This window comes from Haliotis rufescens, unplaced genomic scaffold (genome assembly GCF_023055435.1).
Source record: "Haliotis rufescens isolate VD_foot unplaced genomic scaffold, xgHalRufe1.0.p SCAF_2, whole genome shotgun sequence".
Taxonomy (NCBI): domain Eukaryota; kingdom Metazoa; phylum Mollusca; class Gastropoda; order Lepetellida; family Haliotidae; genus Haliotis; species Haliotis rufescens.
The window spans coordinates 48,508,450-48,524,850 of NW_025963890.1; the positions used below are offsets into that span (position 1 = coordinate 48,508,450).

Genomic DNA, 16,401 nt, shown 5'->3' on the forward strand with positions numbered 1-16,401 from the left:
GATGCTAAAGAAGCAGGAACTCTGTACAATCACTGCGAGGACGTCATGGAACTAATGCACGTGATTGGCGATGCTACAGATGCAGTAACTAATGCACGTGATTGACGTTGCTAAAGAAGCAGGAGATCTGTACAATCACTGCGAGGACGTCATGAAACTAATGCACGTGATTGGCGATGCAGGAGTTCTATACAATCACTGCGAGGACGTCATGAAACTAATGCACGTGATTGGCGATGCAGGAGTTCTATACAATCACTGCGAGGGCGTCATGAAACTAATGCACGTGATTGGCGATGCAGGAGTTCTATACAATCACTGCGAGGGCGTCACGAAACTAATGCACGTGATTGGCGATGCAGGAGTTCTATACAATCACTGCGAGGGCGTCATGAAACTAATGCCCGTGATTGGCAATGCAGGAGTTCTATACAGTCACTGCGAGGGCGTCATGAAACTAATGCACGTGATTGGCGATGCAGGAGTTCTATACAATCACTGCGAGGGCGTCACGAAACTAATGCACGTGATTGGCAATGCAGGCGTTCTATACAGTCACTGCGAGGGCGTCATGAAACTAATGCACGTGATTGGCGATGCAGGAGTTCTATACAATCACTGCGAGGGCGTCACGAAACTAATGCACGTGATTGGCAATGCAGGCGTTCTATACAGTCACTGCGAGGGCGTCATGAAACTAATGCACGTGATTGGAGATGCAGGAGTTCTATACAATCACTGCGAGGGCGTCACGAAACTAATGCACGTGATTGGCGATGCAGGAGTTCTATACAATCACTGCGAGGGCGTCATGAAACTAATGCACGTGATTGGCGATGCAGGAGTTCTATACAATCACTGCGAGGGCGTCACGAAACTAATGCACGTGATTGGCGATGCAGGAGTTCTATACAATCACTGCGAGGGCGTCATGAAACTAATGCACGTGATTGGCAATGCAGGAGTTCTATACAGTCACTGCGAGGGCGTCATGAAACTAATGCACGTGATTGGATATGCAGGAGTTCTATACAATCACTGCGAGGGCGTCACGAAACTAATGCACGTGATTGGCGATGCAGGAGTTCTATACAATCACTGCGAGGGCGTCATGAAACTAATGCACGTGATTGGCGATGCAGAAGTTCTATACAATCACTGCGAGGACGTCGTGGAACTAATGCACGTGCTTCAAGAGGATGTTTAAATGAATGACACTCACTGCGGCGCTCGTGGGTTTCGCCAGCGTCCAAGACCTGTGCCAGTTTGGGCTTTCCTTCCACATCAAGTTGACGAAATACTGTTGAAAGCGGCGCTCCAAGCCACTCACCCACCAGGCTGCTCTACACACCACAAATCTCGGCCAGCTTGCTGCGGATATCGACGCAGCTTCGCAAAACTAAATGTGTGTTCAGGAGACCTAAATACATACCAGGTAGCTATTTATTAAAACAGTTCGTATATATGATATTATTACTTGCCCGTGAAGAGGTCACCCGTTTAATAAACATTCAGCTGTATTACACATTGTGTGATACCAAAACGCGTGCTTATGTATTCTCGGAACAAATATTGAAAGCTCTCAACATCCCTTGGCTTCTTCAACGACATTGCGTGTGGAGATGATAGATCACTGCGAGGAGCTTATGCACACTCGATGACCCCAACAACCTTGTTGCTAGGCTGACGTCACATGGCATTGTTTCGCCGATGGATCGTGCAACAAAATTCCACAAATTACGTCATCGGGTATTGTGACGTGATTGTAAACTTTGAGGTGCAAGGCCCCGTTCCACAAGGCGATCGTTCTGTAGAACAACGACAGTCGTAAGTCTATGTTAAAGTATGTGAGCTGCGGTAACCTTAGCGCTACGATAAAGGTGGACCGTTGTATGGTATTAAATTCATACGTTTCTACTTTTGACGTGTTTGAAGTATTATTCTATTAAACTCAATTGGATTATGTCGTGGATCGTGTAGGTGTCAGCCTATGCACACCAAACAGTATAATTCTAAAAACGGTATTAATGGCAAGTAATAAATAAAATTCTAAACTCGCTCCCGTGTAAAACCAATTTTATGAAACTCGTGAATAGTTGTGGTATTTGACTCTCCTGCGCTCGTCAGATACCACAACTATTCACCCGTTCATAAATTTGGTATTACACGGGAGCTCGTTTAGTATTCTTTTTATTATTTTAGACAATAACTACATAACAACCACAAATTAAATTGCGTGAGAACTAGATCTATGTGAAGCGAGGACCAATTCAATCACACTTCAGTCGCTAAATTACATCCTTACCGACATAAAACACAACATATTATGAATGATGAAATTCAAGCCTTCAACTTGAGCATAAGACAGGCCAAGGAAGACGGAAGTGGGGCGCTGTCGGTGCTTGTTCCCTGCTCCACCGCTAGCCTCACCAAGACGCCCACACACCAGCTCACGAGGTGGTTAGAGAAAAAACCCGTCGGGTTTAAAATACCTCTCCATAACAGATTAGAATTAGCACGTTCGCTCAACAAACCCCGAAGGATAAAAACGCATAGCCTTTCTTTCTTCTCGGCGCAAAGCACAGAAGCAAATTAGATCGTGGAAGAAGTTGTGTTGTGTGTGACAGGAGTTCGCTGAATGAAGCTGGAAGGCCTGGCGCAGATGCAGTGGCGAGTTTTTAAGGCATTAAAGTAGTCTTTGAGGAATGGGTGGGGATGCTGATAAGAAACTTGTAAATATCCGGTAACATTATAGGCTTTCTTTACCTGCATGACTGAAGGTTTGTTTGTTTGTTTGTTGTTTAACGCCGCAATGTTCCAGCTATATGACGGCGGACTGTAAATAACCGAGTCAGGACCAGACAATCCAGTGATTGACATCATAAGCATCGATCCACGCTAATTGGGATACGATGACATGTATCAACCAAGTCAGCGAGCCTGACCGCCCGGTCCCATTTGTCGCCTCTAGCAAGCATAGTCGCCTTTTACGGCAAGCATGGGTTGCTGAAGACCTATTCTACCCTGGATCTTCACGGGGCGCAAGACTGAAGGGGACTGGATGGGGATAAGTGGGGTGAAGTGAAAAGAGGTTTAACTTGTGTGTGTGTGTGTGTGTGTGTGTGGGGGGGGGGGGGGGGGGGGGGGGTTCTTGTACTGGTCCGGACTGATACTGGATGGGGATAGTATGATGGTGGACAGGGCTGATAGTATTTTTTATCCGCTTTATGCCTAGCGAGGCAGGGTAACACCACAACCCGCCCCACCCCCTCCCCCCACCCCTACTCTCAGGACAGATTTTCTATCTACTAGACCACAGATGTTGTCAGTTAGATAACAAAGCTTGGCTTAATGTAAGTCCAGTGATAGCAATTAAAAAGTAATGTGGTTGGAAACATGAATCTGAATTCATATGAACAAATTATTTATCTATGATTTGTCACACCAGTAAAAGTATGTTTAAACACCTAACTAATTACAAACCTAACTCATGATTTTATACTTCTACAAACAATGAGTGAGTGAGAGGTTTATCGCCGCTTTTAAAAGTATTCCCGTTATATCACGGCGTCACCTTGATGTGGGAGGAAAGCCCGAAGTGATACAGGTCTTAGAGGTTGACCATTTTTGTGAAACCCACGAGTAAGGGTGTGTTGCTGACAAACCTAAAAACGTAATGGGGGTTAACCAAGATTCGAACTCACAATCATCGGATTCTGGCGTTCCCAAAGGGACGCAACTCTGCACAGCGAATTTCGGCGCTTTTGACGATTGGGCCACTGTTGCCCCCTTACAAACAATGAAACACTGAGTCACTGAAACTGTAAACCAAGTTGCCGCGATACAGAAATCTGGAACATGTAGGCGTGCAGTTGATATACATTTTCCGAATGATGCAAATACTTGTAAGTTTGTATCACAGAATGATGGAGTCAGAGTATTGTGTCATTCAGACAGTGGGGTGCACACCTTACACCCATCCCGCCCTGCCCCAGTCTGGGTCCATCGTTTAGACGGACAGTTGACTGTAGTATAGATCTGGGAGAACCTCAAAGAGAAGTTACTATTGCTAGTGAATCTGACTGAAGGGTCAAAGTGCAAAGATCACACGAACAATGTGGCCAAATCCTTGGCCTGCTGGCACAGATCCAATTTATTACATGCAACAATGGCTGACAAATGGCTGAAATATGCCTTTTCATTGTTTCAGACTTCCATTTGTGGTCATTCGTATTAAAAAAACATCACGTTTCGTATTTTAAGGACCGCCTTCGTGGTCTAGTGGTAGAGCGTCCGCCCGGAGAGCGGAAGGTCCGGGGTTCGATCCCCGACCGCGTCATACCAAAAGACGTTAACAGACGGTACTTGTTGTTACCCTGTCTGGCGCTCGGCATTAAGGGGCTAAAAGAAGGACTGGTCGGCTTGGAGTCAGTATACTGTGTCTGAGTGGGGTATTCATGTTAAACTGCGGCATGGTGTCTCAGTGAGCTAGCACTATAAATCGGCATCAGTCCGGACTAGTACAAGCAGCACACAAACACACACACGTATATGCACGTCGCTATAAAAGTGCAATAATCTTGGACGCGACGTTAAACCCCATTTCACCTCACCTCACCTCACCTCACCTCACCTCACCTCACCTCGTATTTTGAGAGAATTCGAAGGAATGGTCAAAAGAACAATTTCAAGGTCACATAGATCTGAGTATCGAAGAGGATCCAAGATCAGGAAGACCTTCAACTGCCACCACTAAGAAAATGTTGATAAAATACACGATGTGAATATAGATAACCCACGACACGCCACACACTACACAACCAATATAGTTGGCATCTCTCATAAGTTCGAAGGCTTCTGACTCCTGATCAGAAACGCCCCAAGTTCATCGTCTCTCGTAAGAATATACGTCATTTTGAAGTTGACCCAGCTGATGCTGTTGAGCGATTTATAACCATGGATGGGTCTGGGGTTCACCACTATCAGCCTGGGACTAAACAACAGTTAAAGAAGTGGAAACATCAAACGTCTCCTCCTCCGAAGAAGGCAAAGTCTGTTCCATCAACTGCCAAGGTGATAGCTTTGGTTTTTTGGGATTCGTGGACAGCCCACTAAAGGTGTGTCAAACTACCAGGTACAAGGCACCAGTGAACTGCTGTGTTTGTTGTTTAAGCAATACTCCAGTTATATGACGGCGGTCTGTACCAGACAATCCAATAATTGATATCATGAGCATCGACCCACACAATTGGGATGCGATGACATGTATCAACCAAGTAAGCGAGCCTGATCACCCGATCCCGTTAGGATGGTCACCTTTTATGGCAAGCATGGGTTGCTGAAGACGTATTCTAACCCACCTGTGCATTAATCGGCTGTCGCCAGGCCTGGAATGCGCGACTGTGACACGCTACATCCTTCGTATTCACCAGATTTGTCAACCGTCAGATTCCGACCTCTTCCCTAACTTGAAGAAAGAACTGACTGGCAACAGAGACCATAAAATAAATGTATTTTAGTCTCTGCTGGCAAGCATAATGCAGATGAGAATGATGATGATGCCATTTCTGCTTTGGGGGATATTTGTCGCCACCAGGAGGAATCCTTCTACACAAGCGGGATCCAGGTACTCCAGCATCGTTGGCAGAGGTGTGTGGGAATCGGAGGGGATTAAGTCGGAACCTAATTACCAACCAACTCCATCTACACAGTCCATCATAGGTAGGCTCAGAACCCCTCATATGAATACACTTCACTTCAGGCTTTCCTCACACATCAAGCGGACACGCCGTGATGTAACTGGAATAACGTTCCAAGCGGCGTTAAACCCAACTCACTCACTCATTCTTACAATTACTTACATCTAATAACGTGTTAGCCCTTTTAGATGTGAACAGAATTCCCGGGAGCGAAATGAAGTATTGCCATTATGAGCAAAGATCAACAGGAAAGGTCTCTCCTTTCAAGTCCAACCAGTGCAGATGATGGCTGGCTGCAAGGCTAGCTCCCACTCCAACTTGACCCAGTGAGAGTTTTTTTTTGCTTGCATGCATTCTGCCCTGAGTAATCAGATTTACCCAGTTAATAATTCAACTCCTTCCTTTGGCACATCTAAAGCCCCAATTTTAACAACGATGATATTAGATCTATATAAATACCTCAGCTTTGGGTAATTTTAAACTGGAGGGTACTAAATGATTTAAAGGTGCGTGCAGGTCCCCCCGACCTCACTGCTCTCTCAGCGTTAATTAGTGTTTGCCTGCAGGCAGCAACATACATAGACGTGGTCAAGGATTCCACTAGGCTGCACTCTATCTCAACTGACGTGGGCGTCACAGGGTCTGAGACCACCTGAAGAAATGAATGGACTTCCAGACTAGATAATGTAGTTTGTTGTCGGAGATGACTGATAGGGGTATTTGTAGCGGTAGGTGGCGGCTTCCTTGGGTCTTTTGGCTGTGGTAGAAGTGTTACAGTGAGGACGAATGCACGCATACGCGTGGGTTGTGAAGGTTGGTGCCAAGTATTATGAGATAACCTCTCACATGTGTAGATAGACAGTAAAGTTGAGTTGGACCTCATACTTGATCAGTCCGAGGCAGACAAGGTGCCAGTACCCCACACCTGTCCTAGGTGCTGACTAACAGGTGCAAATATAGCACCCTTGTCCTAAGTGCTGACTAACAGGTGCCAGGATACCACACCTGTCCTAAGTGCTGACTAACAGGTGCTAGGAAACCACCCTTGTCCTAAGTGCTGACTAACAGGTGCCAGTATCCCATACTTGTCCTAAGTGCTGACTAACCGGTGCCAGGATACCACACCTGTCCTAAGTGCTGACTGACAGGTGCCAGTATACCACACCTGTCCTAAGTGCTGACTAACAGGTGCCAGTATACCACACCTGTCCTAAGTGCTGACTAACAGGTACCAGCATACCACACCTGTCCTAAGTGCTGACTAACAGATGCTAGTATAGCACACCTGTCCTAAGTGCTGACTAACAGGTGCAAATATACCACACCTGTCCTAAGTGTTGACTAACAGGTGCCAGTATCCCATACTTGTCCTAAGTGCTGACTAACAGGTGCCAGGATACCACACCTGTCGTAAGTGCTGACTAACAGGTGCCAGTATACCACACCTGTCCTTAGTGCTGACTAACAGGTGCCAGTATACCACACCTGTCCTTAGTGCTGACTAGCAGGTGCTAGTATAGCACACCTGTCCTAAGTGCTGACTAACAGGTGCAAATATACCACACCTGTCCTTAATGCTGACTAACAAGTGCAAATATACCACCATTGTCCTAAGTGCTGACTAACAGGTGCCAGTATCCCATACTTGTCCTAAGTGCTGACTAACAGGTGCCAGGATACCACACCTGTTGTAAGTGCTGACTAACAGGTGCCAGTATACCACACCTGTCCTAAGTGCTGACTAACAGGTGCCAGCATACCACACCTGTCCTAAGTGCTGACTAGCAGGTGCTAGTATAGCACACCTGTCCTAAGTGCTGTCTAACAGGTGCAAATATACCACACCTGTCCTAAGTGCTGACTAACAGGTGCAAATATACCACACCTGTCCTAAGTGTTGACTAACAGGTGCCAGGATACCACACCTGTTCTAAGTGCTGACTAGCAGGTGCTAGTATACCACACCTGTCCTAAGTGCTGTCTAACAGGTGCAAATATACCACACCTGTCCTAAGTGCTGACTAACATTTGCAATTATACCACACCTGTCCTAAGTGTTGACTAACAGGTGCCAGGATACCACCCTTGTCCTAAGTGCTGACTAACAGGTGCAAATATACCACACCTGTCCTAAGTGCTGACTAACAGGTGCAAATATACCACCCTTGTCAAGTCTGCAAATACCATCCTAGTGTTGTCTCCTTGACAGCAGACTGCAGCATGCCCATTTGCAGACAGACTCTAGTGCTGTCTCCTTGACAGCAGACTGCAGCATGCCCATTTGCAGACAGACTCTAGTGCTGTCTCCTTGACAGCAGACTGCAGCATGCCAAGTTGGCGGCAGACATACTCTAGTACTGTCTCCTTGACAGCAGACTGCAGCGTGCCTAGTTGGCGGCAGACAGACTCTAGTACTGTCTCCTTGACAGCAGACTGCAGCATGCCCAGTTGGCGGCAGACATACTCTAGTACTGTCTCCTTGACAGCAGACTGCAGCGTGCCTAGTTGGCCGCAGACAGACTCTAGTACTGTCTCCTTGACAGCAGACTGCAGCATGCCCAGTTGGCGGCAGACATACTCTAGTACTGTCTCCTTGACAGCAGACTGCAGCGTGCCTAGTTGGCCGCAGACATACTCTAGTACTGTCTCCTTGACAGCAGACTGCAGCATGCCCAGTTGGCGGCAGACATACTCTAGTACTGTCTCCTTGACAGCAGACTGCAGCGTGCCCAGTTGGCGGCAGACATACTCTAGTACTGTCTCCTTGACAGCAGACTGCAGCATGCCCAGTTGGCGGCAGACAGACTCTAGTGCTGTCTACTAGACAGCATACTGCAGTTCTGCCCAGATGCTAGCAGACAGACTTCCAGAGCAAAGCTGCCCTACTTGGAGAGTCCAATCTGGCAGTTGGGATATGAGAGTTCCTGGTTGCCTTCAGCAACATTAAAGAGTCTAAACTTCCTACTGACTTCTGACAGTTTGATGCAGGTTTCTATCCACATTACTGCATGTTCAAAAGTCAACTTATGACTGAACATGGATGTCATAAACTGTGGGATGTATGTGATCAGAGTGAGTTGATGCACCTGAGTGAGTGAGTGAGTGAGTATGGTTTTACGCCGCTTCTAGCAATATTCCAGCAATATCACGGCGGGGGACACCAGAAATGGGCTTCACACATTGTACCCATGTCGGGAATCGAACCCGGGTCTTCGGCGTGACGAGCGAACGCTTTAACCACTAGGCTACCCGACCGCCCTGATGCACCTGAGCAGAGTCCGTTACGATGAGACGCAACACTCCGAACACCCCACAAACTACCCGAGGGAGCAGAGAATGCAGTTTGGACCGCACACTGATATATGGACCAGGGTAAACATGGAAGGAAGAGAATTTATGGATGTCAACTTCTTTATTATGAGGAACACAACATTTCGGAGTATATTCTAACTCCTTCACTTACCTGATGTTGTGTTCCTCAAAACAAAGAAGTCCATAAATGATCTTCCTTCTCTGTATCACTTCTCAATACCTTTCAAAGGCAGGATAAACAGGGTATGCACTCACAAGCCAGCCCTGTGGTGTTGGGGGTTCAACAGCCAGCCACTTCATACCAAAAAATGGTACTTGTTGTTTCCCTGCCTGGTGCACGACATTATGGGGATGGGACAAGGACTGGTTGGCTCGGAGTCGGTATACTGTGTCTGAGTTGGGTATTCATGTTAAACTGTTGCATGGCCCGCGCACACATGGGCATTGCTATGCAAGTGCAACATCTGTGACGAACAAACAAATGGACCACTTGGCTATTCCCCATGCCTACAGGCTGATTCTTCCATTTTGAACATTCCTTAATGGAGAGTAGGTTCTCCCATCAAAGAGGTGAGGTGAGGTGAAATGGGGTTTTATGTCGCATCCAAGATTATTGCACTTATATGGCAATGTGCATGCACGTGTGTGTGTCTGCTTGTACTTGTCCAGACTGATGCTGATTTATATTGCTAGGCCACTGAGATACCATGCCGCAGTTAACATGAATACTCACTCAGGTGCAGTATACTGACTCTGAGCCGACCAGTCCTTGTTTAGCCCCTTAATGCCGAGCACCAGGCAGGGTAACAACAAGTACCATCTTTTAACATCTTTTGGTACAACGCTGCCGGGAATCGAACCCCAGACTTTCCTCTCTCTAGGCGGACGCTCTACCACTAGACCATTGGAGGCGGTCGCCCATTAAAGAGACAACAAAACAAGATTTATTTCAACATATTTTATGTATCTTCATCATGTCATAATATTCAGCTTCATGCTACCTGTACAGTATGATTGAGGCACAATGCGGGAAAGTCCTGCAGGCATAACAGTTTGGTAGAATTCATTATGCTATGTACATGGTAATAGACTGACAAAACAAGCCACCACCCCTTTTTCCCAACATGGACTTGTCCATCACTGAGGAGGACCAGCCCACTGCTGGAGATGAAGGGTAGGCTACTACGAGTGCAGTTATGCTGCAAGTGAAAAGTGGCATCAATGATTGGTGACTAGAGATGGTTTATGCGGCCCTCACATGAACACAAGAAGATGATGATCTGACAAAGGTTGAAGGACACAGATATAGCCCATTGACTTAACATTAAACACTACACAATTCATCTTCGCTTTAGAACAAGTCTCTTTCTTATTGCACATGTTTGACAATATTATTAACATGAGTTACAAATATTTCTAAAATATTTTATTGAAATTAATTTCATTTTCATCCAAATTTGAATCATTGAAAAAATAATTTCAAGAATTGTTTTATTGAAAAATAAAAGAGATGTGTTTATGTTCCTATTCCAGGTATAAATATGTCATAATAAATTAGATGGCACTTAAAGGCACTGCTTTGTCATTCTTTGTGAGGAGAAAGAGCATGTTGGGAAAGTCATGATATAGGAAATATGACAATATATTAATAGAATATGAAAATTTTGGTAAAAATAGTCTATATGATTTACTCCATCTTGAAGCTTCTATTGTTGATTTGTGAATGCAATATGGTCCATTTTGTCAACAAATATTTAATAACTGAAATGATATGCCATTTGTCAGATGAATCCATGAATACGAAATCAGTTTGATACAACAGAAACACAGGCTTAAAGAATCCAGTTGAATTAACACAAAGCAATCTTTGGCTTCTGGGACAAATTGTCTGCCATTTCTGTCAGTTTTTGTTAGCACATTTACATGCAGAAGGTTTAATGGGAGAACACGATAGCACAAACCAGTCGAGAAGCTGGCTCAGGACAAATAGACCTAGCAGTTGCAAGAACACAGACCAAGAAGTGCTCTGTATTTTGGTAAGAACACATTTCAGCTTAAAGCCGAGGGAGTCTACAATAAATATAGTGTTAGAAAGGAGTCCAGCAGAGCTGGGAGACCACAGCTGAACCCACAGGTTACCATGGTTACTGTGTGAAGATGCGGCCGGCTGGAGAGTCGGGCCTGCTTGCACCGTAGTGATCCCTGAAAGTAGTTAGAACACAGTTCTCTAAGCCTCTACACTCGCATCAAGCCGTGATGCCGCCACCCCGCTGCCCCCAGTCGGCTGGCCCTCGAGTTTGTTTATCACATATTTTATTGTGTGGTGTGGATGTCCTGTATAACGTTCACTGTACGACCACGCATCACTACACGTCGGCCATCACTGGGTCCATATCTAGGAGAACACGGCATACGTAGTTATTATGACGGGCGCGGGAACAGGCGTTCCCGTCTTGTAGAGTCTCACTCAATATATAACATCAGTAGTATGTTGTGAAAGCATTTAGCAAAATAGTTCAACTTTTTTTATGAGAATATCACAAAGTGTACCCAGAGGGCACTGTGTCAAGCGATTGATGCGCACACAGCTTCACCATTAGCCACCAATGGAGTTCACGTACATCCTGTCCAACACATCGGATCTGATCCATGACAAACTTGCATGCTAAAACGCCATTCTGAATATGGATTGTCTCGCTGACATGTCTTCAAAGCTCTCCGGTATCACATCCTCACTGTTCTACATCCTCCAAAAAAATGGCTGACACAAGGGGAGACAACTCCTCTTCAATGTGGACCGTCACTCTACACATTCACACAACACTTGTAAGTGCACGGACTCACGGCGTATGCATTCGCAAGTACACAGGTTCTGATGAAAGAGGTGGAGCTCGCACCGGGTACATAAGGTTGACATCCAAGTCATTATTATGTTCAGCTAACGATGTCTTATGGTAGTGAGACACCAAGTCTTTAAGTGTTTGGAAAATGAAGTATGGTTCCGCGAAGCCGTAGCCTGATTCACTGTGGTAGATTTTACAGTGTCCAACCTTCCCACGAAACCTGCAGCAAGAAGAAGGTAAAGGTTAAACGTTATACAAGAAACTAATACATCATTCCATCTGAAAAAACTGTTTATAAAACAGTTTCGTGTAATTTTAAGCACACAAACCATGTCGGGTTAATTTGATGTGACAAGGGAAGAGATCTTCAATTTCAAATATTTAACGTTAAGAATACCTGGATGTTTGTTTTTCCATCAGAAACCTGAACTGATTGATATAAAGAGTACTTTACATGGTATTCCTACTTCAGTCTTAGACATTAATGGAGATTTTGCCTGTACCGCATCTCAGGATCTTATTAAACTGTAAATAAGGGTTATGACAGGAACGCCTTGATTTAATTCAGACACATATTGGCTTCAAAGTGAGCTACTCACACAATAGACAAAACATGCACATTCCCCTCCTCCTTCTTGGGCCGGATGAGGAACGTCCCATCCGGTCGCTTCTTCAGCATGTCCTCCGCCTTCTCCCGATGACAGTGCACAAGCCACATTGACTCATCATGGTTGGGTAGATTGTACTCCGGCTCCAGCGCGGGGTCACACACACTAAAGGTCAAAGGGCAAAGGTCATTAAACAATGAACTTTAACTTTGAGATTACAATTGTTTTTGCCAAGAAAATACAGAAAGAGAAAAAAATATGTCAATTTGATCATGATATTATGAGATAGTTTTTGACAAGATACACGAAAATCAGTGACAGTCTCACCTCTCTTTCTTCCCTTCCAACAGATTGTCCAGGAAGTCTGCCTGCTTGCCACGATCAATCAACCACTTTTTAAGTTGTTCTCGTTGACGATATAAACGTTTTATTTCAGGTTTTAAACTGTTCATTTCACTAATTAGTGAGCGGTTGTAACTGGACTTCCTGTTGATGTCGACCTCCAGGCCGCTCTTGCTCTCCTGAATACCCAGACATCGAGACTTGAGCAGCTCCAGGTTCTCGTGCAGTCTGAGGAAGAAGGGCAACTCTTACAAATATTGTCACAGTTTGTTTATTGTTTAACGCCACGCTCAGCAATATTACAGCTATATGATGGCAGTCTGTAAATAATTGAGTCTGGACCAGACAATCCAGTGACAACATGAGCATCAATTAGTGATTGGCATTCGATGACATGCATCAACGAAGTCAGCAAGCCTGTTCAATTGATCCCTTTAGTTGCTTCTAATGACAAGCATGGGTTGCTGAAGACCTATTCTAACCCAAGTGAGTGAGTGAGTGAGTGAGTCTCCGGGTCAATAAATGACACGGTTGGTTGATGGTGAGGTACACAAAGTCTTCCGATACTGAACTCAGTCTGTGGAGTTAACATTTTCTCCAATTGCCTAGCTTATTTCTCATCAGATCTGAATGGACTTTCATGGAATAATAGACTATGCACATATATGTGACACTGGGAGAAATGAGCATCTGAGAAAGGTATGGCAACAATTCCACTCCAACTTACTTCTGGATTTCATGTGGAGCTGCCTCTTTGTGAAATCTCCTATGCAAGTCCATTTGTTCCTCGAAGACCAGCAGCGTTTCCTTGAAGGCATCCAGTGCCTGGTGTTTCATCTGAAGCTCCTGGGCTGTTTTGGAGTGGCGCTCGTAAAGACGGTCGTAGGATGTGGTCTTCTCAAGGTATTCCTTGTTAATCTGGATCAAGTTGTTCACCTCCTTGCTCACATCTTCCGTCATACCGTTGTCCTGGAGACCAATCACAAACATGTCAACATATGGCATAACTTTGTTCAGACATGTCATACTCACAGAAAAACAACCACAGATATGTCATACCATTGTCCAGACAATCACAGACATGTCATACCATTGTCCAGACAATCACAGACATGTCATACCATTGTCCAGACAATCACAGACATGTCATACCATTGTCCAGACAATCACAGACATGTCATACCATTGTCCAGACAATCACAGACATGTCATACCACTGTCCAGACAATCACAGACATGTCATACCACTGTCCAGACAATCACAGACATGTCATACCATTGTCCAGACAATCACAGACATGTCATACCATTGTCCAGACAATCACAGACATTCTTATGCAGAACAATCAATGTCATACACATAGCGCCATTGTCATATTACTAAGTAAGGATGAGACATATGGAGAGCAACTTCTTCACTACAATTAGGAGTGATGTATGGGTGTAAGTTCTAACACCATTATCAAGCAACCTACACGAAACATCGCTCCTAATTGTAATAAAGAAGTTGTTCATCCATATATCTTATCCTTACGCAGGAAGCAGATGACCGACAGAGTGAGTGAAGGTTGGTTGGTTTGTTGTTTAACGCCGCACCCAGCAATTTTCAAGCTATATGACGGTGGTCTGTAAATAATCGAGTCTGGACCAGACAATCCAGTGATTAATATCATGAGCATCAATCCACGCAATTAGGATCGATGACATGCATCAACCAAGTCAGCGAACCTGACCACCCGATCCTGTTAGTCGCCTTTTACGACAAGCATAGTCACCCTTTATGGCAAGCATGGGTTGCTGAAGACCTATTCTACCCCGGATCTTCACGGGTGAGTGAGTGAGTGTAGAAGGAGGTACTCACTGGGCCCATGCCGCGGGTGATGGGGTGCAGCAGCTTGATGTCCAGCGTGCGGTTGTAGATGGCCAGCGACGTGTTCTGGTAGTACTGGATCAGGTCCACCACAGAGTTAAACTCCAGGGGCTCCACGAACCCATACTTCTTGTCTCGATGGTAGATCTTGATGAGCTTGTTGCTGCCTCCCTTCCTGCAGATGCATAGTTACATCATGTCATATCTTCATATGAGTGGAGACAGGGAAGTCAAGTTGACACATATTACCTTATTCTTGGTCTCCTGTCTATGTAATTATTTATATCATCTTGCATTTGATACCACTCTTTTTTTTCTTTCTTTTTTTTTAACACCGCACTCAGCAATATTCCAGCTAAATGATGGCGGTCTGAAAATAATCGATTGATGTCATGAGCATTGATCTACGCAACTGATATACAATGCCATGCATCACCCAAGTCAGCGAGCCTGACCACCTGACCCTGTTAGTCGCTTCTTACACCTATCCTAACCCGGAATCTTCACGGAACATTTTTTTATACCAAAGGACTGAGTGAGATGTATTACACTGATTCTCATTACAGCATTATTACAATGAGCCACCATACCACTTTGGGATTTAAACCTGAGTTGTTACATGAAAAGTCAAATATCAACCACAAGGCTGTGATATAACATGTCTCATCACCTCAAGGTTAAGGTGTAGCCTCCCCGACCCCTAAACGTGTGACAAAGCACATCTCCTCACCTCAATGTTAGGGTGTAGTCTCCGGGCGTGGCGGAGTCCCTGACAAGGAAGGTTCCGTCGGGGGTGTCACGTAGCTTTTCGTTCACCTCCTCCCGGGAGATGTCCCCCCAGTACCACTCCGCCTCCTTCACCCGCTCCTCCGGGGTCAAAGGGGACATCACAGTTGCAGGATGCTCCAATGGCCGAATACGAGGGGGAACGACTGGCGGTGATGGGATGGGGGGGATGACCTCGCCCCAACTGCCATTACGCAGAAGCTCCTCAAAGATGTCAATGTGCGTCTTTGTGTTGTCGACAATCTCTCTGAAACAAAAACCAAATAATCAGCATAAATTAGTCTATTTCCAACATATTTCTTCAACTAAAGCTAAAAGTTTAAGAAAGTATCAATCGACACAGTAAACCTAAAGCTATTAATTAAAACAGGATCATATGACATTTTGTCGTATTGCCCACAGGCAGCTAAACATTAGTCTGATATGTTACTGATTGAGTGAGGGAGTATGGTTTAAGGCCGCTATTAGCAATATCCAGCAATACCATGGCGGGGGACACCAGAAATGGTCTTCAGACATTGTACCCATTAGGGCAATTGAGCCCCGGTATTCGGTGTGGTGGGCGAATGCTTTAACCACTAGGCTACCCGACCGCCCCTCTGACATGTTAAACTGACACTTGTGTCACATGACCGATATCAGCAACTCACATGATCTTTTCCCAGGGAGGCCGGAGCAGTATGTGACAAAAGACATGAGACAACTTGTCAAGGCCGTCCACAACGCCTGACTCGTGCTGGAAGCGCCACAAACGGCAGAAGTGCCCCATGAGGTACGCCAGCGTGGACTTGTGGGGAGGCGGCAGTTCTTCAATCAGGTCCAGCAGAGACTTGATGATATCCACTTTGTTTTCTGACAAAAAAAGGGGAAACAGTTAGGTCAGGAACTTTACAAGCTCAAAATAGATATCAATCTCAATCTAATATATCAACAGCTAGTTT

General features: G+C 45.2%; 1 protein-coding gene across 8 annotated transcripts in view; it reads right to left on the reverse strand.

Moving 5' to 3' along the window:
• Window positions 1-9,954: 9,954 nt before the first annotated feature.
• LOC124146269 (phosphatidylinositol 3-kinase regulatory subunit alpha-like) overlaps window positions 9,955-16,401 on the reverse strand; it is a 219,178-nt gene continuing 212,731 nt past the window's right edge. For all 8 annotated transcript variants that reach the window (XM_046516479.2, XM_046516481.2, XM_046516480.2 and 5 more), the window contains 7 exons: window positions 16,111-16,312; window positions 15,405-15,707; window positions 14,666-14,849; window positions 13,532-13,773; window positions 12,790-13,032; window positions 12,454-12,627; window positions 9,955-12,074 (listed from right to left, as the gene is read on the reverse strand). In XM_046516479.2, coding sequence (XP_046372435.1) covers window positions 11,852-12,074; window positions 12,454-12,627; window positions 12,790-13,032; window positions 13,532-13,773; window positions 14,666-14,849; window positions 15,405-15,707; window positions 16,111-16,312 — 1,571 coding nt within the window. In that variant the 3' untranslated portion in view covers window positions 9,955-11,851. The remainder of the gene's footprint in view (window positions 12,075-12,453; window positions 12,628-12,789; window positions 13,033-13,531; window positions 13,774-14,665; window positions 14,850-15,404; window positions 15,708-16,110; window positions 16,313-16,401) is intronic.